This window comes from Melitaea cinxia, chromosome 2 (genome assembly GCF_905220565.1).
Source record: "Melitaea cinxia chromosome 2, ilMelCinx1.1, whole genome shotgun sequence".
Classification (NCBI taxonomy): Eukaryota; Metazoa; Arthropoda; class Insecta; order Lepidoptera; family Nymphalidae; genus Melitaea; species Melitaea cinxia.
The window spans coordinates 8569243-8595123 of NC_059395.1; the positions used below are offsets into that span (position 1 = coordinate 8569243).

Below are 25881 nucleotides of genomic sequence, written 5' to 3' on the forward strand. Positions count from 1 at the left end.
GTCACATGGTTCTATTTAAATTTGACTATCAAGTGACATGTAATTTTTGAGTTATCTCTAATATGAGTATTTACTTTATTTTATTTTTTTAAATCTACCTATGTTGAATTACTAGTTGATTTAGTTGAAGTCGGGTTTATTTTTGTGGGCAAAAAGTTATTTTTATTTTGTAATAATGAACACTTATAAATATTAAATCAGATTTTTATAATTTATTATTAGGAAGTAATACTTATTGGTTATAGCTTTAAAATATAAACCACTAAGGTGTCAAAATATGTGTGTACATATCGATGGATCCTAAGTATACTGAGTCAACTAACAACTTTTGATAATTTAATTTTTTAAGATATTAATAACATTTACTTGATTTCCTATCTACCTATGTAAGAAAAAAATAAAGTTATTAAAAGTAGAGTTGACTCAGTATATTTAGGAGCCATCGATATGGTAGGAAGATTTCATCATAGTACTGTACATTATTTTATATAATTATTATTTTATAACAATATATTCAAACATAATTAAAAACAATTCACTTACCAGCATCGGATCCCTGCGTAGCTCCGGTCTGCACACTACGTTGAGCAGATTCAGCATTGTCCTGATCATCTGAGTCACTTTCGGTCTCAACTTCAGCCAAAAGGTCTAGCTCACTCTCACTTTCACCACCTTCAACTCGCTCAGTGCCGTTTTCTACAACTACATGTTGTTCTTGTCCTCTGTGAGAAGTTATTTTGTGATTTAAAAAAAAAATCTTGTGCAATTTTAATGGAATTTCATTATTATCTTCATTTTGATATTTCCTTGTTAAATAAAATGAAATTTAGTTTTCTTTTCTTTTATAAAGTTATGTTTCTTTAGCTCATCTACAAATTTTGTTTACTAACAAAACTATCATATTTACATAAATTAATGTTGCTTAGTGCAAAACTCAAGGAGGGCTCGACTAATTTAACAATTTTTTTTTTTCATGTTTCTTCTAATAATTCTCTTTTTGTAGAAGGTTCTTATGGAATGAACAGATAAGAAAATTGTGCTGAAAACTGCAAAATTTTCGGCAAAATAACGATTACTTAAACTTCATGCGTCACAGATCGCAGGGCAAGACTACGTCTGTCAGGTCAGCCAGTTAGCAATGTAATCACTCACCTATCACCCATTGGATCATCATGGTGCTGAGATTCAGCCGGCGCTGCAGGTGCAGAAATATTAGGTTCATCAGTTTCTGATGCGTCATCATCTGCACCGAGTGATTCTCCGGCAACATCTTCAGGATACTCAACTGCTACTGGTGTTGATGATCGATCGGGCACGAGAGTGGAACTGCCCATTGACGTGCCCCCAGTCGCAGCCCCACGGCCTCCAGCGACGTTCGATTCTCTAAAATAAAAGAAAAACCTATGTATATAATATGTTAAGTATGAGAAAGAAAAATTAGTGAAACATAAAACTCTAAACATGAATTCTTGGACTTCTTGATAGCTTTTATCTATACATCTATACAAATTATTAAAATTGAAGTGTCTGTTGTAATGTTAAAATAACCGCTTTTAATAAATGCATATGGATGTATACACGGTACATATACCAAAATAACATTTTTTACAATTCTTGTCTGTCTGTCTGTATGTTTGTTTGTTCTGGCTAATCTCTGCAACGGCTGGACCTTACTACTTGGGACTCACAGGCAGATAGCTGATATAATAAAAAAAAACTTGATTACTTTTATTTTAGAATTTATTTTATAACTCTACAAATTTAACAATAACTTTTTGTATGATGACGGACGAAGTCGCGGGCACAGCTAGTTATAATATAAAAAAGACCTTTAAGCAGACAAAGCACAACATCACATTGCCGATCGTATCCTCTTACATCTCTTCATCTCTTTAGGCAGAAATAAATTTGTTGATCTTGTGGTAGTATGAATATTCATAGAATTTACAAATAACGAACCTGCGCGTATGTGGATGTCGTGAATGTCCTGTTGATAAAGGTTCCACTCCAAACAAATCTTCGCTTCCATTAACTAAATCCACATAGGTAGTTGCAAGAGGAAAAGGCGCAGTTGGGCGTACTACACCCAAACGCACTGGAGCGAGTAACGCATCTGCTGCCTCCACTAATTCTTCTACTGCGAGGGCAACTAGTGCCGCAAATACTCGGCGGCAACGGACCAACGACGATGTGATCGACAGAGGCCTAGAAAAAATAAATTTTGTACTATGAAAAGTACAAACAAATATTTATAATAAAACATATGACCTACAGAGCCAGTAATATTGAATATTTAATAAATAATCTTTTATTACCAATATTTTTATATCTTCATCTAATAGAATAAAAAAACTGAACTATCTTTTACTGATAAAATATATCCTTTTATGTACTGTGATACACATTACATTCTTAGTGGCTTGAATACTGTAAGTTAAAATTAATAACTCTTGATTAAGCTCATTAGGGATCGATCTATTGTATATATGTATATTGTATCACATATAGTGTATCACATTGAGTTTCTATGTCTTCTAAAATAATAATCTTTTTGTAAGTCGATTAAAATATTACTTACCCCTTTTTCTTAGCTGCGCCTGGAGCCATCTCCACGCTGAAAATAACGAAAATCCTAGCAACGGAACGAACGAATCGTCGTGTAACTTCACGAGCACGCTCGGCGCGACCCGGTATTGTATCATTCTGTTGCTCTCTGATCAGAGTATGCAGTAGTGTATCTAGCATCTGGAATAAACAAATTTAGTTACATAAATATTCTATGAATTATGAAACAGAGATTAATTAATAGTGACTAGCGACCCGCCCCGGCTTCGCACGGGTGCAATGCTGATACTAATATACTACAGAATGTATTTATTTATAGTGTGAAGCTAGCTTATAGCATGGTTATTAACATAATAACAACATCAAATATGCATCTTTAGATTACACATTGTTACAGAATGCGTTGAGGAAATAAAGGTTCACTGCTCGTTCCCCGTAGGTGAGTGATAGCGTGATAATATTGTAGCCTATATGTTGACCCGACTTCTTAATCATATTCGTGCCAAATTTGAAGTAAATCCATACAGTACTTTTTGAGTTTATCCCAGAAATACATACAGACAAACAGACAAAAATTCTAAAAACCATATTTTTGACTTTGGTGTCGATTTTAGATCACACCCCAAGTATTCTTTAAAAAAATATTCAATGTACAGTTTTGACTTTCCTACCATTTTATTATATGTATAGATTATATATTTTTACCTCATTAGTACATTTCACAATCAGTGCATGTGTAAATTTATCTAACAGTGTAGTTCCAGATTGATTAGGACCAGGGCTGCTAGCCCGGCTGTCACTGTCATTGTATCCATTTGAGCCACACATAATTGCTGCTTCTACTGCCGGCCAGTCACCTAAAAAAGGCAATGATAAATTACTTGCATTCTAAGAACATATTTGATGAAATTTTATATGTAAATAATGAAGTCAGTTTGGGACTAAAAAAGGCTAAATCTTAATCCATATTCTGATAGGTTCCAGAATTTCTAGATAATACCGAGGCAGTAGTAGGATATTGGATAAGGCCTCGCATTTAAAAGGATCTACTGATACCCCCAGACTAAAGTCTGTACCTGTCCACAGACTATACATATAATTTTATCACATCTAAGCTCAAACAAAGGGTCTAAACAACTGCATGGTTAGATCGTAACTATGTTCGCCCATGTCTATATTTGTCTACACTACACTACTGCAAAAAGCACAGCTAGATTATCACATACAGATCAATAAGCAGATGAATAACATAGCACAGGTGTCGAGTATTACCCAATAGGTGCACGAGGGCGCGCCGCGCAAACCTCGGCGGCTCCAAGTCGTGGTCGGGCACGTCGACCTCCGCGTCGGAGCCGGGCTGCTTGCGCGGGCCTCGGCCCCGCCCGCCGCCGGCGCGGAACTGGCGCTGCTCCACCGCCTGCCGCCCCACTGTCTGCACTAGGAAGAGCAGGATCGACTCGCCCCTATACAAATAAATCATTCAAGAATCATTTTATTATTAATATACGAGGGGAGGTCAAAAAGTTCGCGGAATGGCGGAGTTGGCGAGGATGAGTTTACTCATCCAGGTAGGCGCTAATTGAGTGAGTCATTGTTAGTACATATACCAAGTTTCAGTATTCTGTACATCCGTATTCTGTCGGACAGCATGGCCGTACTTAAGACACTAGGGAGCAATTCGACCAACTCTAGTCTTATATACGAATGTCATCAAACCCTGGAAGTATTAGCCTCACATAATGAGGTAATCCTCCAGTGGATAAAAGGACATAGTGGATCGCACGGAAATGATGCTGCCGACGAGCTTGCAAGACAGGGGTCCAATACAAAGGTTGCCGGCCCAACCATCCTACTGCCGCTACCATTTGGACAACTGCGCTCGTGGGTAAGGCAACGTACACGTGCAAATCACAATGCCCTTTGGGCAAACCAAACCGGCTGTAGACAGTCCAAATTGATACTCACGGAAGTATCACCGCACCTAGCGTGCCGACTGCTCAGTCTTAACAGTCTGGACATCAGAATAGTTGTTGGCACGATTACCGGCCACATGGTACTTAATCACCACCTATTCATCATGAATGCAACAGACAGCCCTCTCTGCAGGGGCTGTCTGGCTGCTGAAGAAACAGCCGCCCACGTAATCCTGGAATGCGAGGGAGTGGCCGTACATCGGGCTACCATCCTTAAGGAAATAAGGACGTTCCGAGAAGCCTGTAAACGCCCCCGGAGGCTTCTGAGCTTCTGGAAGGAGCTGGGCTGGCTGAACTAGTCAGCCCTCTTTTCACGCATAATGGACCACCTTTGCGTCTAAATGCGGAAAACCGAGCCCAATACAATACAATACAAATACCAAGTTTCAGCCTAATCGTTCATTCATTAGCTTTTGAGTTATAAACGAGTAAACAAGTCAATCGGGAAGAAACTAGCCACTATAGAGAAAATTGAAGATCGTACAGTCATTAAGTTTCTCACCAAACAAGGAAAGACACCTCAAACCATTTTTCAAGAAATGTCAGCTGTTTATGGAGACTCCGCTCCTAGGAAAACCATGATATAAATGGCATGCCCTTTTCAAACAAGGGAGGGACTCTATTGAAGACGACCCCCGACCTGGACGGCTGATTGTGGGTACCACGCAAGTAATAATCGAAAAAGTTGAAAAACTTGTATAGGAATATGCCCGGCTAAAGAAAAAACAGCTTGACGCATTAGTTGGAGTATAAGACACAAACATTTTGAACATCCTACATCAACACCTTGGCATGACTAAAGTCTGTGCAAGATGGGTTCCGAGAATGCTTTCGGCGCATCAAAAACGCGAGCGCGTCGAAAGTCGTCGCGAGTTGTTGGCAAAAGGAGGAAGTTATGGCCCGAATTGTGAACTTGGGTTCACCATTATGATCCTGAGTCAAAACAAGAGTCTATATTCCGTTTTTTTGGAAGAGTCTTATTTGGTAAACAAACTGCTGTCAGTCGTAATTCACGTTTTTTCCGCATTTATTACTCACTTTCACAACATATTAGCTTACGGACATTTGTAAAACTCCATTTACTATTTATTTCACTAAAAACAAATATCAATTTATTATTTTAAACACATAAAAAGTACTAAAATACAGATTCCGAGAGTACAGATAACTAATATTTTCGAATATGACATTTCAGTATCTTTTTTTAAAAGGCAAATAGGGACGTGGTCATAATTTATATTCAGAAGTGAATAAGTGAATGAACAGCATGAGCGATAAAATAGGCCATGTTCTTTAACTATATTTTAAAATTTCACGAATTATAACTTGTTAAATAATATTACCGTAAAGCGATTTGTTATTAATTTGTATTTTGTTATTAATTGTTTTTTTTTTTCTTCTTTTTTTTTATGTTGAGCGCAAAAAAAAAAATGTTTACAAAATGTTGCAAATGTCAATAATTTATGGTAAAGTGTTCATTGTAAAGGTTTTATTTTATATTATGAATATTTCTGAATATATTTATACCAAAACTATCTATAAATATTTAGTTCTTAAGTTGTGAATTGTAAATATTTTGTTTGTTTAATAAACTATTGTTGATTAAAAAATGGTTCATCGAGATTTGGTTATGACTTTTGGAGTAATCTTTGACCGTGCCTATTTCCTTGACTATTTTTTCGTCTACCTACGGTATATTACTTGTCGATGTCATTGAAGTCGGTTTTTTTTCGTTTGCCAGCAAACACAATTATAGAATATAGGGATTGTACTTCAAACAATTGTTTTAATAGAAGTCGATTATTCGTAACTGTAAATGCAAAATAAGATTACACTATGCACACTTATACAAAGTAGGAACGTACAAACTCAAATCAATCACATCAGCTTACAAAACTTTACATTTAGTTAGCATTATTTACCTCGAATTAAAGTGTGTCGCAAGTTGCGTATCTCTAGCGAGTCTTGCAAGCAGGTCACACCGTGCAGCCCAGTTACCACCGACCAAGGCTTTGCAGCGGCATTTTTCCCAACAATCACAATATGCTGTAGGTGATGTGCGTTTCAATTTACAATCGTGTCCTTTATGGCACACTTTTGCACATTCAGTGCAACAGCATAAAGATCCAGTAAGTCCGCAAGTTTTACACTCAAATATATCCTGCAAGAAATGGGTTACATATTTTTATTTCTATTCTCACTATTAAAATATTGGAAATTTATCATCATCATTTCAGTCTATTGCAGTACACTGCTAGACATAGGCCTCCACAAGTTCGAGCCAAAAATGGCGTGAACTCATGTGTGTTGCCCTTAGTCACCACGCTGGGCAGGCGGGTTGGTGACCGCAGGGCTAGCTTTGTCGCACCTAAGACGCTTTTGCCCGTCTTCGGCCTGTGTATTCAAAGCCAGCGGTTGGGTGGTCATCCCGCCATCGGTCGGCTTTATAAGCTCCAAGATGGTAGTAGAACTGTGTTATCCCTTAATCGCCTCTTACGACACCCACGGGAAGAGAGAGGGTGGCTATATTCTTTAATGCTGTAGCCACACAGCCAAGCAATATTGGATAATAATGCTTTATTATATTATATTAATATTTCTTAATTTAATAGATCTCAGTTATAATAAAAAATTGTGAAATTATATCTATTCAAATTCCGAAATTTAGGTTGATAGACAATTGAATTGACACAACTGTATTAGAATATAAACTATAGCACCTCAACTTTAGAACCTACGACCATATATTCCGTTTTTTTTTTTTTTTTTTGGAAGAGTCTTATTTGGTAAACAAACCCCTGTCAATCGTAATTCACGTTTTTTCCGCATTATCACTCACTTTCACAACACATTAGCTTACGGACACCTGTAAAACTCCATTTTACTATTTATTTCACTAAAAACAAATATTAATTTATCATTTTAAACACAAAAAAAAAAAAAAAAATTAAAATACGGATTTCGAGCGTACAGATAATTAATATTTTCGAAAATGACATTTTAATATCTTTTTTTATGACGCAAATACGGATGTGGTCATAATATTTATAGAGGTGAATGAGTATAAGAGAATGAACGGCATGAGCGATAAAATGGACTTATTTTACTTATATTTTAAATTTTCACGAATCATAATTTGTTAGTAAGTTATAAAACAATGTTACCGTAAAGCGATTTGTTATTATGTTTTAGATATTGTTTTTTTTTTTTTAATGTTGAGCGTAAAATATGCTGACAAAATATTATAAATGTAAATATTTTATAGTAAAGTGTTTATTGTAAAGGTTTTATTTTATATTATGAATATTTCTGAATATCAATTTCACTCTGAACATTTTTAGCACTATCCATATAATATAAAAGTATAGCACATAGTATTGCCATAAAAGTTTATTGTAGTTCACAGGAAAATTTGGTGGGACATACTTAAGTATGAGACTTAGGATTACCCAATGAGAGCTACGTGAGCAACAGTGTTATCAATCCTTTTGTTTACATGTCACAGAGAGTGTACCGCCGGCGCAAGGCTTTATATTTATAGTGAATACAAATAATGTGACAATAATACTAATAGGGTCGAATTTTTTTCTTGACGTCTTTTTTACCGACCCTTTTACATAAACGAAATATAAATTTGTTGCCTTTTATGCTCGATGATCGATTAATTTTTTTTTTTTTCGTAATACTGTACTTCTCATAATTCTTAGCAAAAATATTCAATATATTATTAGGTTTTGAAATATTTTAGCATATGTTAGCGTTAAATATTTGAACATAAAATGAATTTTATATTCGTCTATGGCTTATTAATATTGTTCATTCATTTGCTCTTTGTGTCACTTTACTATACTTACAATATTTACTCATTGTCTGTGGTCGGAAGTACGCCATATTTGTTTACTATTTAAGACTCTTCCAAAAAAATAGAATATACATAAATGAGACCTACACTTGACTACAATTGCACACATCTGATAACACATACCTGATTTATATGATCCTGTCCAGTCCACGTGAAGCTGCAAGTATCATTACAGCAAAGCACGAGTAGAGGTGAATGATCTGGATGCGCATTGGGCGGGAAGATAGCCGCCGAGCGCTGTGCCTCGTCTGCATCTGGGCACGCACGGATTGAGTCCAAGAGCACGAGTGCTGCCCGGTAGGCGCGTTCCGCTACCGCTGCCATCAGAGGAGTCTGTCCCATGCCATCCCTGAATTGACATTTCATATAACAAACAACTTTTATAAGTTGTATAACTAAATATTTGTTTCCGGTTTGGATGGCCCCACTATGCCTCAGAGAGCACATTAAACCGTCGGTCCCGGTTGTTATCATGTAAACCTGATAGCGATCGTTACTCATAGTTGGGAATATATCCGACAACCCACAGTGGAGCAGAGTGGTGGATTATACTCTGATCTTTCTCGTACATGCAGAAAGGGGTCTATAACCAGCAGTTGGTTGTTACAAGTTAAATTGTTATCGTGATATTAAACAACATTGCACCGTTTCTTGCTTCAAAATATATGTTGATACACAATTGGTTTATAATTCCTATAGGAGTCCAATTCTAAAAGAAGAAGAAGTTAGAAAACGAAAATTTAGTTTTAAAATTTTGTAATAATCATTACTATAAGAGAAAATTTACTTGGCAGTAAGCAGTTGCATCAAGTAGGGTTGTAGCGCCGGGCTCTCGCATAAAGCACGGAGAGCTGCTAGTGCGTTTCCTCGACGCTCTGCTGGGTCGGCACTGACTGCACTGCCTCCGTTATTGCTGCCACTTGTCATTTTTCTAGAAATAAAATCAGCTTGTATAATATATCCCTTTTTTTTTATTATGAGCAGGAAAAATCTGCTCAAAATCTGGAACAGCCCGACTGGGGAAGTACCTAGACCTAATACAAGAAGACATCATCTTTATTATACAGCTTTCAAGTAGTGTTGTTTTCCTGTGGTAGGGTAGCCAGAGCTCTTGGGGTATGATCGGCAACGCACTTACGATGTTTCTGGTATTGCGGGTCTATAAGCTACGTTAATCGCTTACCATTGATGAGCCATACGCTTGCCGATATAGTTGTATAAAAAAAAATTGCGTGCGTACAAAGTACACAGTCAGAAGTGAAACTTGGCAAACTAATTGAAAAATAAAAATAAAGAAAAAACAAAAAGCCAGCGTCACGCGGTGTTCCCAGGCAGTTACCCATCCAAGTACTGACCGCGCCCGACGTAGCTAACTTCGGTCATAGGACGAGAACCGGTATATTCAACATGTTATAAACCAGGTGGTCACCCATCCAAGTACTGACGCGTCACACGTTGCCGCGTTACACGTCTCAATTTTTACCCATCATGAGCCTAAAGAAGTTTCACTTTAAAAATATATATTATTTACCCGTTATTGGTTAGTCCCATCAGACTATCTTCATCTCCAGACGCTTCAAATGTTTCTGGAGGCCAGGAGAGAGCTGGCACTGCTTCTTCAGCACTTGCCCCGCTACCACTTGTACCAGTCGGTATATTAGGCATTGAAGCATTTTCGACTGAAAAAAATTTAGAATGAAACCCATTAGACACCAGACTATTTCACTAATACAATTCTAACATATTTAAAGTAAAGATTTACAAAACATGTATCCCTACTAGTGATGTTCCTGATATCCGTACCCGTATCCGTATACGCGGATATCCGCGGAAAAATGAGGTCCGTATCCGTCACTTTTCTCGCGGATCTTATACGGATCTTTTATTAATTATTAAAATTAAATTTAATTGACAGGATAAAATGCTGCATAATAACTTAGATTGTGTGATTAAGTACTATAATTAAAAAATATTTTGCACATTTTATTGCAAACATATATTCTTGTAAGTTATCATACTAATAGTAACTGAAATATACTAAATCAACTATCATATGATATCCCTATTGCACATAGAAAGCTATGACATTACTTTTATAAATATAAGAAAATGAAAAACAAATAACTTTTTTTTATTGAAACAACTCTTTCGGATTTTATCGCGGTTTATTAAGTTTTTTAGATGCTCGACGTTACCTGGACCTGGTTGCTAAACAAAAGTAATACGCGCGCAATACTGCCTAGGGTTGCCTGATGGTCGAGATTCGGCGGGATTTTCCAGAATTTTTTGTATACCTTCCCGACTCCCGACAGTGAAAAAAAGTCTCGAAAAACAACTTCAGTTAAGAAAACAATAATTTTAAGTTCCGAATTTTCGTCAAACGGAACGTTGCCTAACGGCGCTCCAGCAGTATTGGCATGTTGTTTGCAACTGAGGTAGAGCACATCAGGAAATATCCTACTCAAAATGTGGAACTTGGCTTGGATCATACTAGTAGTAGGAAAAGGAATTATTTAGCTGTGATCAGTATTATTAAGTTCAAGGTATTTCCTAATAATACTGATCACAGCTAAATAATACTAATTTCCAGCAGTGTTGTGTTTCTGTGGTGAGTAAGATATCCTGAGGGGGGTTAGGGGTAGGGTTAGGAACGCGTTTGCGATGCTTCTGGTGTTGCGACCGTCTATAAGTATAAAAAAGAAGATACTGTAATGAGAAAGCTACTACCAACTCAAAGGCCGAATGCAAGATAAATTCTATAGCAGTAAGAACAGATCTGTATCAATTAGAGTATCCGATGCTGAAAAGGGACAATTTCATAAAGAAGTAGAGTAGTTTTTCAAACGAGCTATTGAGTACTTAGAAGAACTATTTTATTTCAGAGAGAACACCTTCTATAAAAGACTCCCAATTTTCACTAAAAAAGGTGACTTTGTTCTCATGGAATGCTCTGTCTCAAATGCTCTCAAGCTCTTGGATCTAGTAGAAAAATTGAACATTTCTAATGATATCAATAATGATGAATTGGATAATTTTTATTGTTTTTTTAAAAGAAAATTTTAATTTAAATTAATCTCAGAAGGAAAAATGCATATGTCCAATGACAAAATATGGGCCTATTTTATTAGTAGGTGCAATAAGGTAAAAAATTATTTAAAAAAATTGTGTTTAGTGCTATTCCAGTAAGCAATGCTTATTGTGGTAGAGTGTTTAGTTTACTGAACATTCTATGGATTTAATAAAAACAGAGGTAATAATTTCACTCAACATTGAGGTATTGTTTGGATTACAAGTTAAATAGTGAAAAATCACAGAAATGGTAAAATCTGTTAAAAGTAACAGAAATTACATGTGGAAAGCTATAAAATAAATTACTTTATTCAATTTCGTTGATTATTATTGATAATACGATAATATATAAGTAATGAGAAAACTATTTTTTTTTTTTTTTGTTACTGTTTATTTATATAGACATTGGTATCGGCAGCGGACAATGTAATAATAACGTTAAATGTTGGTTTAAAAATATATGTATTAACTTTAATTTAATTTTTTTTTCTCCCGGCCAAAGACCCAATATCCCAAAAATTGTTTTTTCTCTGATATTAAATAGGGTCTTTCGATCTGGCAACTTTAGTCCTGCCCGTCGTTGTGGCGGGCGTGATGTCAACTATCGTTTCAAGGCCACCGGCGACACTAATTGGGTGAGTAAATAAAGATCCGCATCCGTATCAGCAGATCTTGACACTAAATATCCATATCTGTATCACATCACTAATCCCTACTAATATTATAAATGTGAATGTAATTTTTCTTTTGTTACGCTTTCTTTTTACTAAAAAAAATTCAATGCGAGCGAAGCCGCGGGTAAAAGCTAGTTATATTCGTGAAAATGTAACACAAATTTAGTTTTTTATTTATTATACATGATAATACTTACCAATATCAGGTTCCTTATTGGAGGTTGGCGCGCACATGTGCACACACACATGTAAAATGTTCCTATTACCATCACACCGCTCTTGTAATATTGAAAGAACTTGTTGTTCTGCAAATAGAAAACAATTTTTTATTTTTAAATTAAAATGTTGTTTGAACTTTTTATTTCATTTCTATATGTTACCATTGTAGTACAAAATTAACACATATTTTACTACAAATTTCTTCATATTACCAATAAGCAGAATAAACAGAGTAGTGTAACACTTAGGTAAGGCACAGTAGTATATTAGCAGCCTTTCTGAGGAAGTAGCTCAACCTTACAAAAGATCACAGGTAATGCTCTCAAGTAGTGTTATATTCCAGTTGTAAATAACCAGAGCTCTTGGGGAAGTGTAAGGGGTAGAATCAGCAACGCACTTGCGATGCTTCCGGTGTTGCTGGCGTCTATAAGCTACGGAAACCGCTTACCATCAGATCAGCCGTACGCTAGTAAGCTGAAATATTTTAATAAAAAAAGTGGTAGATTAAAGGGGTAGCCAACAATATTCGTTTGTATAACTACCTTTAAACTACCGGCTAATATGCCTCAGACGAGAGTGAGGGACAGATTGCAATCTATGTCTGAAATCTGAATCTGTCTGAAGTGTTGGAACCAACACTCATGTACGGAACATGCACAGCCAAACAAGTCTTGTTAGAAACCTTCCGACTGCTCATAAAGGAGTGCAAAGCTCCATTCACCGTTTCCTGCATTCACTCTTCTTTCAATATCACTCTCACACTTGCATTCTCTCTTGTAAACTTTAAACCCAGATACACAGGCTAGAATATGTTTAGTTCAAACTTGACAAACACAAAATTAGATACATTATAACCGCACTTTATTTCAAAAGTCAATATTAATTATTCCCATTCGCATTCGCGAATGTCAAAGTCAATTATTCACATTAATTTATAGGTAAATGTAACATTAATATTTTCTTAATAATTCTACTTACTGTTGGAATCTGACTCCAATTGGTGTAAGAGTTGACGCACACCGTCTAAATCGCACCGCAAAACGCGAGGCATCATTAGTTGAGGTTCAGGGACCATAATAATAAGAGCCACCTGTGAGAAAAAGTTAAGTTATGTAAAAGTGTTAAAAGTATCATGGGTACGTAAAAATTTTATTTTTATTCTTGGGCTATATTGCTTTATTATTTGGTATGGGTTATTTTGGGCCAGCAGTGGACTGTGATAGGCTGAAATGAAAAGAAATTAAAATAAATGCAAATAATAAAAACAATTAATTGTAATAAATAATAATTCGTAATTCATAACAATGAATTAGCAGAACGGAGCTAAACGACATCGGAATAATAGATCTCCATTAAAAAAATGATTTACTTGTGATTTCAGTGCAGGGTGGTGTGGATGGTGCGGGTGGTGCGGCTGCAGCGGGAGCGCATGCGCGGTGAGCGCGCGCGCCGGCGGCAAGTTGAGCGGCGGGGGCTCGCGCACTGCGCCCACGCAGTCGCGCGCCACCGGGTACAGGGCGCCGTTTCCGTCTAACATCATTACTACAGGCTCGCTACCCTGTTAAAACAGTAGAAAGTTACACGTTTACGATTCAGCCTGTAACATTCCACAGCTGGCCATAAACATCTTTCTCCAAGTAGGAGAAGAGTCGGAGCTTAATTCACCAAGTTGTTCCACTGCTATATGTTTTGTCGGACCGTATGATTGACGACGTGGCACACTATAGCAACTTCGAGGCACGGTGGAGAAACCCACTAGGACATACAACCAGACCAGAAAAAAATATTTGTAAAAATGCAAATATCTATCCCGAGCAGGAACCGAACCCCCAATCGCCGGTGTGTGAGCACTTTATGACTGGCACCCTGTTATTAATGTATTTGTCTATTCTTAAAGGTTTGTACAAATTAAGTTTTTGATTATCTACGTGATAAATGTAATGATTTTTCACGGGATCTTAGACCATTATTATTGCTAGACTTTTTTAAATAAAGGACAATCAGAAAAAAGTCACAATAATATATATTATGAGTTAGTGCAATAAGTGTATGCTGTGTGGTTCCGACATTAAGATTATAGCCACCCCCTGTCTTCCCTTGGGTGTCGTAAGAGGCGACTAAGGGATAACACAGTTCCACTACCACCTTGGAACTTAAAAAGCCGACCGATGGCGGGATAACCATCCAACTGCTGGCTTTGAAATACACAGGCCGAAGACGGGGCAGCAGCGTCTTCGGTGTGACAAAGCCAGCCCTGCAGTCACCAACCCGCCTGCACAGTGTGGTGACTATGGGCAAACCACTTGCGCGAACTTGTGGAGGCCTATGTCCATCAGTGGACTGTAATAGGCTGAAGTGATGATGAGTTAGTAACAAACCTCTGCAGCAGTAGCAAGTTGAATAGTTTGTCCATTAGAATTCCCAAGGAGAGCGCTGTGGTCAGTGGGGAACGTGCTGTCGGTGAGCGCTCGGGTCGTGCCCACCGCGTACACCGCATACGCTAGGGCGCCTCCTGGGCGCCGCACGACAGCGTGTACTCCACGATTATCCACCTAAATATTTAGTATCATGTGTTATAAGGAATGTAATCTTATTCTATAATATTACTTATATATTGCAGCAAACGTTTATAATTTTTTGTTATAAAAAAGTTTTGCACGTGTACTTACAGCAATGGTAATAACATTTAGATCTGGAGGTAAAGCAATTTTTCTTGGCGATCGTTGCAAACAGTCTGGCCCACGTGGTCCAGCTGAACCACCGGCACCCCATTTTACTGCTACTAAGTCATCTTTGCGCACTAGACGACAATCTTGCAATAATACAGTCCAATCATCAGGTGTGGTAGGCACTATTTCCTTGCCATCTTTCCCGACAGAGGGAAAACGAACGGCAGCATATGCTCCATCAACTTTTAAAACACGTCCCAATGGCACGCTTTTAACATCTTCCAGAAAAACAACTTCTTTTAATGGCCACTCTTCTTCATCACGTTTGGAACCATCATTGGACGAACCTTCTTCGCCGCGGACTGTCATTCTTTTAGCTCGTTCTAAAATTAAATTACATCAATATTATGAACTAGCTTTGATCGCAACTTCGTCCGCGTGGAATTTAACAAAAAAGTTATTGTTCAGTTTGCAGGGTTATGAAATAAATTGCTAAAGTAAAAGAAGCCTAAGTTTCTCCTTATTACATCATCTGCCAGTGAAAGTCCCGTCAAAATCGGCCCAGCCGTTTCAGAGATTAGCCGGAACAAATAAACAGGCAGAAAAAATTGTAAAAAATGTTATTTTGGTATACCAATAATGTGTATACATCCATATGCATTTAGTAAAAAGAAGTTATTAATATTACAAACGGAAACTCAAATCTTCTATAATATAAAAATAAGTCGCTGAATGTGTTGCTAAGCGCAAAACTCGAGAACGGTTTTTTAAAATATTCCTTGAAGTACGAGGATGGTTCTTACGGAGAGAAAAATTCAAAAAAAAAAAAAATTAAATTTCCTGAAAAAGTCTCAAAACAACACTTTTCTATACTCCCATACAAAAGATTTGTGATAATACTTAAAAGTCAATTTGAACTTTAATACCATACGATAAAGTTTGTGTTAGGCGATACGAAGTTCGCCGGGTCAGCTAGTTTTATATATTTGTATAGATTATGTCTCTCAGGGTTTTAAACACTGAGTTGCAGAGAAGTGTTTTATCAAATATAAATATTCTAAGTTTACACAAGTTTTAATAATGGTTACACACAAAGACATTTGCTAATAAGGTGAATTAAAATAAACATTGTATCATATATCATTACATAGTATAAGAAAACTTCCGCTGTCTGTATGCTTAGATCTTTAAAACTACACAAAGGATGTTGATGTGGTTTCTTTTTAGTAAATACTTAAATAGAGTGATTCCAGAGGAAGGTTTATATGTATAATACATGCATAGTATAGTAGAGGAACACTGATACATAGTTTTAGAGGTTTCTAATGTGAAGTCGTTAATAAACACATTATATGTAGAAAATGTCGTTTTATCCGTGTTTTCAGCCAATAAAAAACTGCTACAATATTTTTAGAATACAAAGGTAAATTTCGCTAATATTTACAAATTTATAATAAATAGCCCAGGTGGGAAATTGGCCGGATCCAACACAAAAAAACCACAATTTAACCCACATGTCTCCAGATTGATTATTTTTCCCTTTTTTTCTAACTGCACTCGTATTTTTTTTTTAAATTAAGTAAATAGTTCACATTTTTTATTATTATGTCAATATAATCGAAAAATATTAATATTTTAACAATAATTAATTTGTATTTAAATATGATTTCCAGAAAACATGATTAACCAAAAAAAAAACGAGCTAAGCTCAGTCAATCCCGGTACAATTAATTATAAATGGTTGTCTTCTCATAGTAAAAGACATTATTGATACTATGTATTTTTATCTACATTTACTGCTTACTAAGTGTAAACTGGTAAAAAATTACGAATACTTACTATGAGATGTGCTTGTATCACTGCAGGTCGAGGAAGCAGGGCTAGGTGGTGGTGGCATGTCTAGCCTGTCAGCCATATCCTTATTACTGTCCTTGCCACCATCTTTGTTACTACTACTTGAAGATGATGCTTTCACTGATGAGACTGTTAGTGGTGACTGATTCTGAAGAAAACCATTTAAATATAAATACAGATGTAAGCTTAGTTAACACTATGATACGTTTCACTCACTTCAATAAAACTTCACTACCAAAACGTTCCTTCATGGCAATGAAACATTATCATTCAACTTACTTGTAAATCTCTTTTGTCTTTGTCTGAGATAGATCGATCTGGCTGCGGTGGTGGTAAAAGTTTGAAACGACATGTATCAGAAAGATTCCACGCAGCGTTCTGCAATATTCCCACCTTTGGCACCCCAGTTGACATGTTGAAACCTAATAAATAATTTAAGAATATTATTAAAATATAATCAACATTACAAATGTTGATATGATTAAATAATTATTAAGAATGGTTGAAATGAAAAGTTTTAAAATTACCTATAGCTCCTGGTTGGTACATAGGAGCATTCTTCATAGTTACACTCTGGCCAGCTTGCAAATCTTGAGGCGTGTTAGAAGAATGACCACGCTGTTGTTTGCGAGATCGCGCGCGGTGCTTTTCCCAAAGGCGAGCCCGTTGACCAAGTGGCAATACACCCCTAAATATTGATGGTGGATAATGTAACTTTTTTTTTTTTAATAAAATTAGGTTACATGTAAATCTAGGTATTTTGCTATTTACTTTAGATACAGGACATGCATGTTTACATTTGTTTGATGTTCCTTTCAAACAACAAAACAAGGATCTACAATGTTTAATGTAAACCTTGTAATAATTCAGATGTAAAATAGTAACTAATGCAGAAATATATATTTACTTTAACTATAATATTTATTTAAATAATTTTATTTTTATTAAATAATACATACCACCAATAAAGCGCTCCAGATTCTAACCTCGCAACAGTGTATAGTGAGCAAACATGCAGAGACACAGGTTTATCAGAGCCGAACTCAGTAAATGTCTGCAGAGGATGTTCTAACCTAGCAGCACCGGGTGCATGAGCTATTAAACAAAAAATAAGAGTATTAAGTATGTAAATTTATGAAATACATATTAATAATAGATCAGATGGTTTTTGTTATATATATTTTTTTTAAATTTGTATTATCACCTATAGATTCATCCAAAAATGTAGCTATTCGCCCAGCATCAGTGAGCACCGACACACGAATACCAGCTGCACTCATATTTATGACCTTTTCTCCTAGTGTCAATCCAAGCCAGTTGCCTCGTGGATGGAAAATACTACCCGATGGCTGTAAACATAAAATACGATTATTAATACAACAAAAGTATAACACTTAAGTATAACTGCTTAAATTATATAAAAATTTTATAAATTAATATTTTTATTTTTGTATAAAATACGTACGTCATTGCGCTGATATGGGTGCGCATCGGACCAACGCCACTGATGCAGTTGTCCCTGAGTAGAAATAGCGATCAGTTCACTATAAGTCGCCGCAATGTGAGTGAAGCGTATGTTACTGTCCCAGTATTCAAGCTCTTCAGATACCCAAAGGGGGGACGCTGCCATGGCTGAGTCCTTCTTCTTGTTTTCTACTTTAATAAAAAAAAAACACAAAATATTTGATTAAGAACATAAAAATATCAAAGTATAGAAATATAAAGTTGAGAACAAAATTAAAAAATAACATATAATAATATAATTTTTAAAGTATACTTTCATATACTTTCCATTATATACCATAATTATAATTATGTGTAATACCTCCTTCCTTATCCCAGGATGTATCACGAAGTGCAGATTCCAACCACCGGCGGGGACCGAAGTACTGTCTTTCTCGCCAGCGACTGAACTCCGAGGGCCGGTCTTGTGTGGAGCTGCTGCTTTCGCGACTGGCTCCGGCACGTACACCGCCACTGCCACCTCCGCCCCCACTGCGACTGATTTTATATTATGATTGCTCAAAGGGTTCACTTTTAATATGCATGGTGTTTCATACCATACTACATCTTAACAAATTGAACGTAAAATTTTGTATATTAAATCTCGCGCGAATAAAACAAAATATTAGTATTATTTAGTTTATCAATTAATGATGTAGTTGTTTATGATACACCATTAAAAAAATACATAAAAAAAAACTTAAAACACCCAATCACGGAACAGAAAACGGAAATTGCGAAGCGTTTGCGTGCTAGATTGGGTCGAGGACTACATTTAACTATAGTGGTAGGATAGATGAGGCTGAGGAGCGTAGCTTGACAGGATACCTTCTGACAGCCGCGTACCCGAAGATATCCTCCGAAAACATGGCGTCGGCGTCTATAATCACTGATTGGTCTTGCTGAGTAGCGTGAAAACCGCCATCCAGGAGAGAAATGAGATCTTCAGGAACATAGCCGTCGCCGCCCTCGCCACCCTCCGGTTCCTCGCCCTCCTCGTCATCTCGAGACAGTAAGTTGTTTACGGCTTGATTTACATCGAGATTCGTACGCTGCAAAACAAAATGACACTTTTGAATTAACCTGTATAACCATCAATAGTTGTGCCTTAAAGTTTTACTTACAAAGCTCACTTAAGAAGTCTGGGATATTAATTAATAATGTGCGATGTATGTACAACACAAATGGTACAACAGTTCGAACATAATAAAGAGAACCATCTCACAAATTATCGAGTTTATAATTATTTTATAGATGATTTATACTTAACTGCCAATAATCACTTTACCTGCAACTCCCTTATTATAAGGCTTCTGCTTTTTCCTTGAAGTACGACCTGGGCTTGGGTCACTAAATCTTCGGGCACAAATGGCGCTGGTACTGCCGATACTACTCTACTAGAGCCCGATGCCCCGATAATCACACCAGTAGCCCTGCTTGTTGATCCTAATAAATTATATGGCAAAAAAATAATTTAGATACCTATTTACTTTAAAATAGACATTGAATATATCAATTTTACTAGCTTAATATAAGGAAAAGTTTAAACGACTTTTTAAATGAAATGTTTTATAATTTTTCAATAGTTTCAATAGAAAACTTTTTTTTTAATTAAAATGTCTTCACAAATTCATCCCATATATGTATAATCAACTGACTGGTATGGGTCAGGGCCGAATTTAGAAGTCTGGAACTCTCGGGGCAAAAAGTAGTGTAGGCACCTTGGCCCCAAAATATTTTCATTTGAAATTTTGATATTTTACTGATTGCAATTGAAGTGAACATATACTGTACTGTACTGAACTGTAGGTAAAGGTAAAACGCGAAAAAAAACCTTCCCTAAATTCGGTCCCGAACCATAGAACAGATATACAGAGTGGCTTCTACGGTCCGCCAAGAATTGGAACAAAAAGAATACTGTTCAGCTTTATTCCTGCACTTGAAACAAGCGTTTTACCGTGTGTGGTATAAGGGTCTCGAATGCAAGGCAAAACTTTGCTTCCCCAACACTGCTTATATGCTCTTAAGATCCTACTTACAGGACCGCATGTTCCAAGTAAAAACAGAAGGTTCAATGTCACCTATTTGTGACATTAAAGCTGGGGTTCCCTAGGGATCTGCACTCGGTCCAGTATTGTACATAGTTTTTACTGCCGATTTACCCACTTCCAATAACGTCTTAACTGCTACCTACGCAGATGACACGGCAGTACTATCTTGCCATATGGATCCCTGCAAAGCATCGGAAAACCTCCAAAGGTACCTAGAAAAGGTTGGATCATGGTTGAGGAAATGGAGAATTAAAGCAAGTGCTGCAAAATCTACCCATGTTACCTTTACATTAAAAAGAGGTGACTGTCCACCAGTGACACTTAATGGAACTGTCCTACCTCAGAATACTACAGTCAAATACCTAGGGATGCACCCTGACAGGAGGCTCACCTGGAAGAACCACATAAAGGCCAAAAGAGATCAGGCAAACCTTAAGCTACAAAACCTGTACTGGCTAACTGGAAGACAGTCTTCACTCAGTTTAGAAAACAAACTGTTGATATATAAATGTATTATAAAACCAGTATGGATGTATGGAATTGAACTATGGGGATCGGCCAGCAACTACAATATTGAGATTCTTCAACGGTTTCAAAATAAAGCCTTAAAAACTTTAAGTAATGCTCCCTGGTTTATCTAAAATACAGAAATACACAGATACTTGGAAACACCCACAATCAAGGAGGAGATTGATATCTCCTGTAAAGCGTACAAATATAAATTAGACCGGCACGAAAACCAACTGGATAGAGCACTAATGTATACTGATAATAGTATATTTCGACTTAAAAGATCAAGACTAGCTTTTATTTGAAGTTAAATTAATGAGGGATGTCACATCGTCGGATGTGCTGATTCCGTAAAGTCCTAGAAAGGTTCAACAGATTTAATTAAAGCTAAGGGGCTGTTTGTAAATAGAAGAAAAAAACCATCTGTGCTAAGACGTTCACTCGTATCAAATTTCAAGACTGAGTTCACGTGAAGTACCTTGTAGGTTTTGATTCCCATGCGAGTGTCGAAAATTTGCAGCATAAACGGCTGTATCTTTTGATTGCGTTGGCTTAGAAGTTTGATTTTTTCAAAGCTTTAAGGGATGGTGGACTTGAGTAATTTCAACTTGATACCACCACGCGTTGCAGAGAAAAGGGTCTTGACAGACAGGCGGACAACAAAGTGATCCTATAAGGGTTCCGTTTTTTCCTTTTAAGGTACGCAGATTTATGATATATATTATAATACACAGATTTATGCACATTTTGTTGACTTCCAAATAATTGTGTCTGCTCGCAAACGAAAAAAGACTGACTCAATTACATCGACAAGTAACACAACATAGGTAGAAATAGTCAGGTAAATACGCGTTATCAAAGATTACTCAAAAAGTAGTCATCAGATCTCGATAAAATTTAAATGGGGCCACAAGACAAGCATCAAGTTTCGGTTAAAACAAGAATCATCAAAATTATTTGTAAAGACTAAACTGTTACTCTAGTGGATAATACAGCTTACTATGCTATAGTAAATGTGGCCATGTAAGATATGCTTCAGCTTGTAATATCCCACTACTGGGCATAGGCCTCTTTCCCCATGTAGGAGAAGGATCAGAGCTTAATCCACCACGCTGCTCTAATGCGGGTTGGCGGATATATTCCCTACTATGAGTAACGATCGCTATCAGGTGTACATGATAGCAACCGGGACCGACGGCTTAACGTGCTCTCCGAGGCACGGTGGGGAGACCCACAAGGACTGTACAAACACCCAGACCACGGCAAATACCTGTATGGCCAATACAAATGTTTGTCGTGTGCGGGGATCGAACCCGCAACCACCAGCGCAACAGGTAGATACAATCCATGGCTGTAACCGTTGCGCCAACGCGATGTCGCAGCGGCGCATGTAAGATAGTTTGATCGATATTCATGCAAGTAATTTTACTGGATTCTGATAGATAGTGCTGCGATAAAGTATTTAACGTCGTCAATAGGCATAATCAAGGATTACTCAAAAAGTACTTATTATATTCCGATAGATGGCGTCGTGACAAAGTATTGAATATGACCACAGGCACATCCCCGCATCGTCATGTAAATACGCGTTATCAAAGATTATTAAAAAAGTATTTATTCTATCTCGATCATATTTAAATAGGACTATAGGAGGCTTTTAATTTTTACAAGAAACGTCAAAATCGATACACCCAGTAAAAGTTATGAGGTATAATAAAACGTAGGGTGATGATAAAACAGTTAGGTATATTTGGATTATTAGATATAACTCAAAAATTAATTGTCGTATCTCGATTAAATTTTAATGGGACCACATGACAAGTTCTACCTTTCGATTAATAAAAGAATCATCGAATTCGGTCCACCCAGTAGAAGGTTCTGGTTCAATTGTTATTTATTATTGTTGATGTAATTGAAGTTGGTTTTTTTTTTCATTTGCAAGCAAACACAATTATGACTATCATATTACATAGTAAAACAAAATAAAAAATTAGACATTAATATTTTAGATAAAATTCAACACCATTTATCATGCCTATTTACTCTTAAACATTAAGCAACGTGTATGTAACAATATCAATACCTTGTGAACTAGGTGCAGCACGAATAGAATTTCTCATAATCCTTGCTCTTGTGCGAGGTTGCTGTCTAGATCCACATCCGCTGCCACTACCCCCTTGCTTGCCACCACTTGTGCCACCGCCACCACTGCCTCCACCGCCGTTCCCTCCATTCTTGCTGGCATCTGCTTTACTCAAGTCCAATCTGTCGGGAATAATGGAGAATGCAGCGCGGCATATGCTACCATCTTCAAGCAAGCAAGCTATATGAGCTGGTCCTGCAGCCACTGCTCTCACGCCTCTTAATGACGTTAGAGCAGAAGGTGCCGCTCCAGTTCCATATCTATTCCAACGCTCTGCGACTTCTCTAAGCCTGCAACAAATAAAAACATAATATGTTAATAAAATAAAACAAATGGTAACATTATTTTACTTATAGGTTATAACAAATTATTGAAAATTATTTTATTGCAAAATAAGAATAAGCTCAGCATATCAAATTAATGGTCCAAATGAAGTTTTGCATTACAAGCTAAACATGAAATAAAATAGCCAGAAGATTAATCATTAAAAATATTAAACAACAATATTACCAGTTAAGCCAATTAATTATATAAGATGCATATATACTAATAGCCAAATATTTGTGACTATAATGTTATTACTCTTTGTAAATGAAAAAATAAAATTATGTTTAATGCCACCTGGTGCATATTAACAGGAAATAAATAAATGTTGATACAATACTTAGATAAATATTATATTCAATGTAGAAATCAATAAGTCTGAGTAGGACATAAGATGATAAGGAAATATAATAATTATATACAAAAAACAATGCACTTTCTGGGGTAGTCAAACAAAAAATCAATGAAAAGATTTTTATAACCAGAGTAGCAATTTTACAATGTTGCAAATTACCTTGTCCTCAAAAGTAGTATTATCTCTATTTTCAAAGAATTTTATAGTTTATATAGTTAGCAAGTTAAGAATTAGTTTACATGCACTTTAATTCTATTTGAGATGCTTTTATAAAATTTAGTACCAATAAAACATTTATTGTAATATAAACAGAGTTTATTTTAATGAATGATCGCAGGACCTACTTATCTAATGTGGAAACTTTTTACATAGCCTATTCTTTTACTTAATATGTAAAAAAAAAAAGCAAACTAACAGACCATGTTAATTTGTAACAATGCAGTTATAATTAAAAGTAATTTGCTTAAAGATGATGCTTCATCAATAATGGGATTAATTAAAATACTTTATGAATACAGTTTAATAAAGTAAATAATTGAAAGCAACAGTCAAAAATATTTTTTAATAATAAAATTGGTATTAGGGTAACTGCTAATATTTTCTTGACATTCCCTAATTATGAATCAATTTAAAAATTATTAACGGTCCTTGCAGACAATGCTTCAAGGAATGGCAAATATATATTTATACAGACATTTAATATTGTATTTTCTTTTCTACCTAAAAAAAAACAACTTTGTACATTCCCCTTGTCAGTGCAAGTGCTAATCTCAAGTGCACTTAGCACTTGAAAACATATTAATACTTATATTTACTTAGTTATCCAAAAATCACTATTTATGTAAACTTTACATTTAAATTTAACAATAAAAAAGAATTTCTTTTTATTATCATACATATTAATACTCTAAGGTTTGCCTCCCTTTTTAGAAAAAACCTCACAATTACTCCACATAAATTATATATAATTTTATAGATAATTGCTTGTTGTACCGGCATCAACAACTAAAAAAATTATTATTGCTTTTATTTTTGTAAATTAATTAATTATTAAAATTATATATATCGCTGTCCCCGGGCAATAAAGCGGTAATATCAAAAATCAAATTTTACAGGAGAAATAAAAGAAGCTAATTTGTTTATAGTGCAGTGTACAGTGATCCAAAACAGACGTTCAATATGTCAAATGAAAGCTATTTTTTTTACCAATTTAAGCTTTTAAAAATATTTTTTTAAAAACAAATCGTATAATTTTTTAATGAAATAATTAAAAAAATGTATAATACAATTCATAGATGATACTATTTTAATTGCAAGATCATTAACAATTACTGTAAAGATGTTCACCAGTTTTTTGTGTTATTTTTCTTAGAGTAATGCAATAATACATAGCTTAGTCGTAAGAGAATTATCCATGCAATAAAACGGTTATTGTCATTTATTCTAACGAAATATTAATAAAAAAAAACTGAAAAAAATAAGAGTGATAGATTGATACTCAGAGAAGCCAAAAATTAAATAACATTAAAAAGGGTGTAACCGGCGTATACCGCTTTATTGCCCGGGGCCAGCGATATGATGCCTTTAATTTTGAAACAACATCAACATGATTGACAGCCGATAATTTTTTTATTTATTTAGTGGAAATTAATTACATGGGTATTGCTAGTATTTACAAGTAGCTGAAAAGTCTTATATTAAACTGTACTGCACACATACATAATACATAAATATAGATTTTTGCTTATAATATTTATGATATAAACATTTAAATTATTATTTTTAAGTACCCAAATTTTATTAATAATTTTATTGATTTTAGTGAGAGAAGTTATTGTATATAGAAAATATTGTAATTATGTGTTTTTTTGATTATTACTAAAAAAATCCAAAACTAAATAAATTTGTGAAAAAATATATCATTAAATATTTATCCAAAAAAAAAAAACATCAGGTGTTACTTAGTCTTAGTTAGCTTTATCAGATTTTAATAGATAGTTAGTTCTCATGTTGCATCCATATTTATTTAAGTATACTAGCTGACCTGGCAAAGGTTGTTTTGCCAATAAACTATCTACTATAAGTGTGCAGGGATTTATTTATAATCGAA

At 35.6% G+C, this 25881-nt stretch overlaps 1 protein-coding gene across 1 annotated transcript in view; it reads right to left on the minus strand.

Moving 5' to 3' along the window:
• LOC123664025 (E3 ubiquitin-protein ligase UBR5) overlaps positions 1-25881 on the minus strand; it is a 46975-nt gene that overhangs the window by 18003 nt on the left and 3091 nt on the right. The window contains 25 exon segments of the mRNA XM_045598655.1: positions 544-757; positions 1149-1383; positions 1960-2205; positions 2579-2745; positions 3271-3422; positions 3838-4028; positions 6461-6699; positions 8524-8749; positions 9188-9331; positions 9932-10079; positions 12341-12448; positions 13341-13452; positions 13732-13920; positions 14741-14914; positions 15032-15414; positions 16871-17033; positions 17165-17307; positions 17413-17573; positions 17845-17980; positions 18090-18234; positions 18351-18541; positions 18711-18886; positions 19217-19440; positions 19677-19834; positions 23033-23382. Of these exon segments, the coding sequence (XP_045454611.1) occupies positions 544-757; positions 1149-1383; positions 1960-2205; positions 2579-2745; positions 3271-3422; positions 3838-4028; positions 6461-6699; positions 8524-8749; positions 9188-9331; positions 9932-10079; positions 12341-12448; positions 13341-13452; positions 13732-13920; positions 14741-14914; positions 15032-15414; positions 16871-17033; positions 17165-17307; positions 17413-17573; positions 17845-17980; positions 18090-18234; positions 18351-18541; positions 18711-18886; positions 19217-19440; positions 19677-19834; positions 23033-23382 (4775 nt within the window).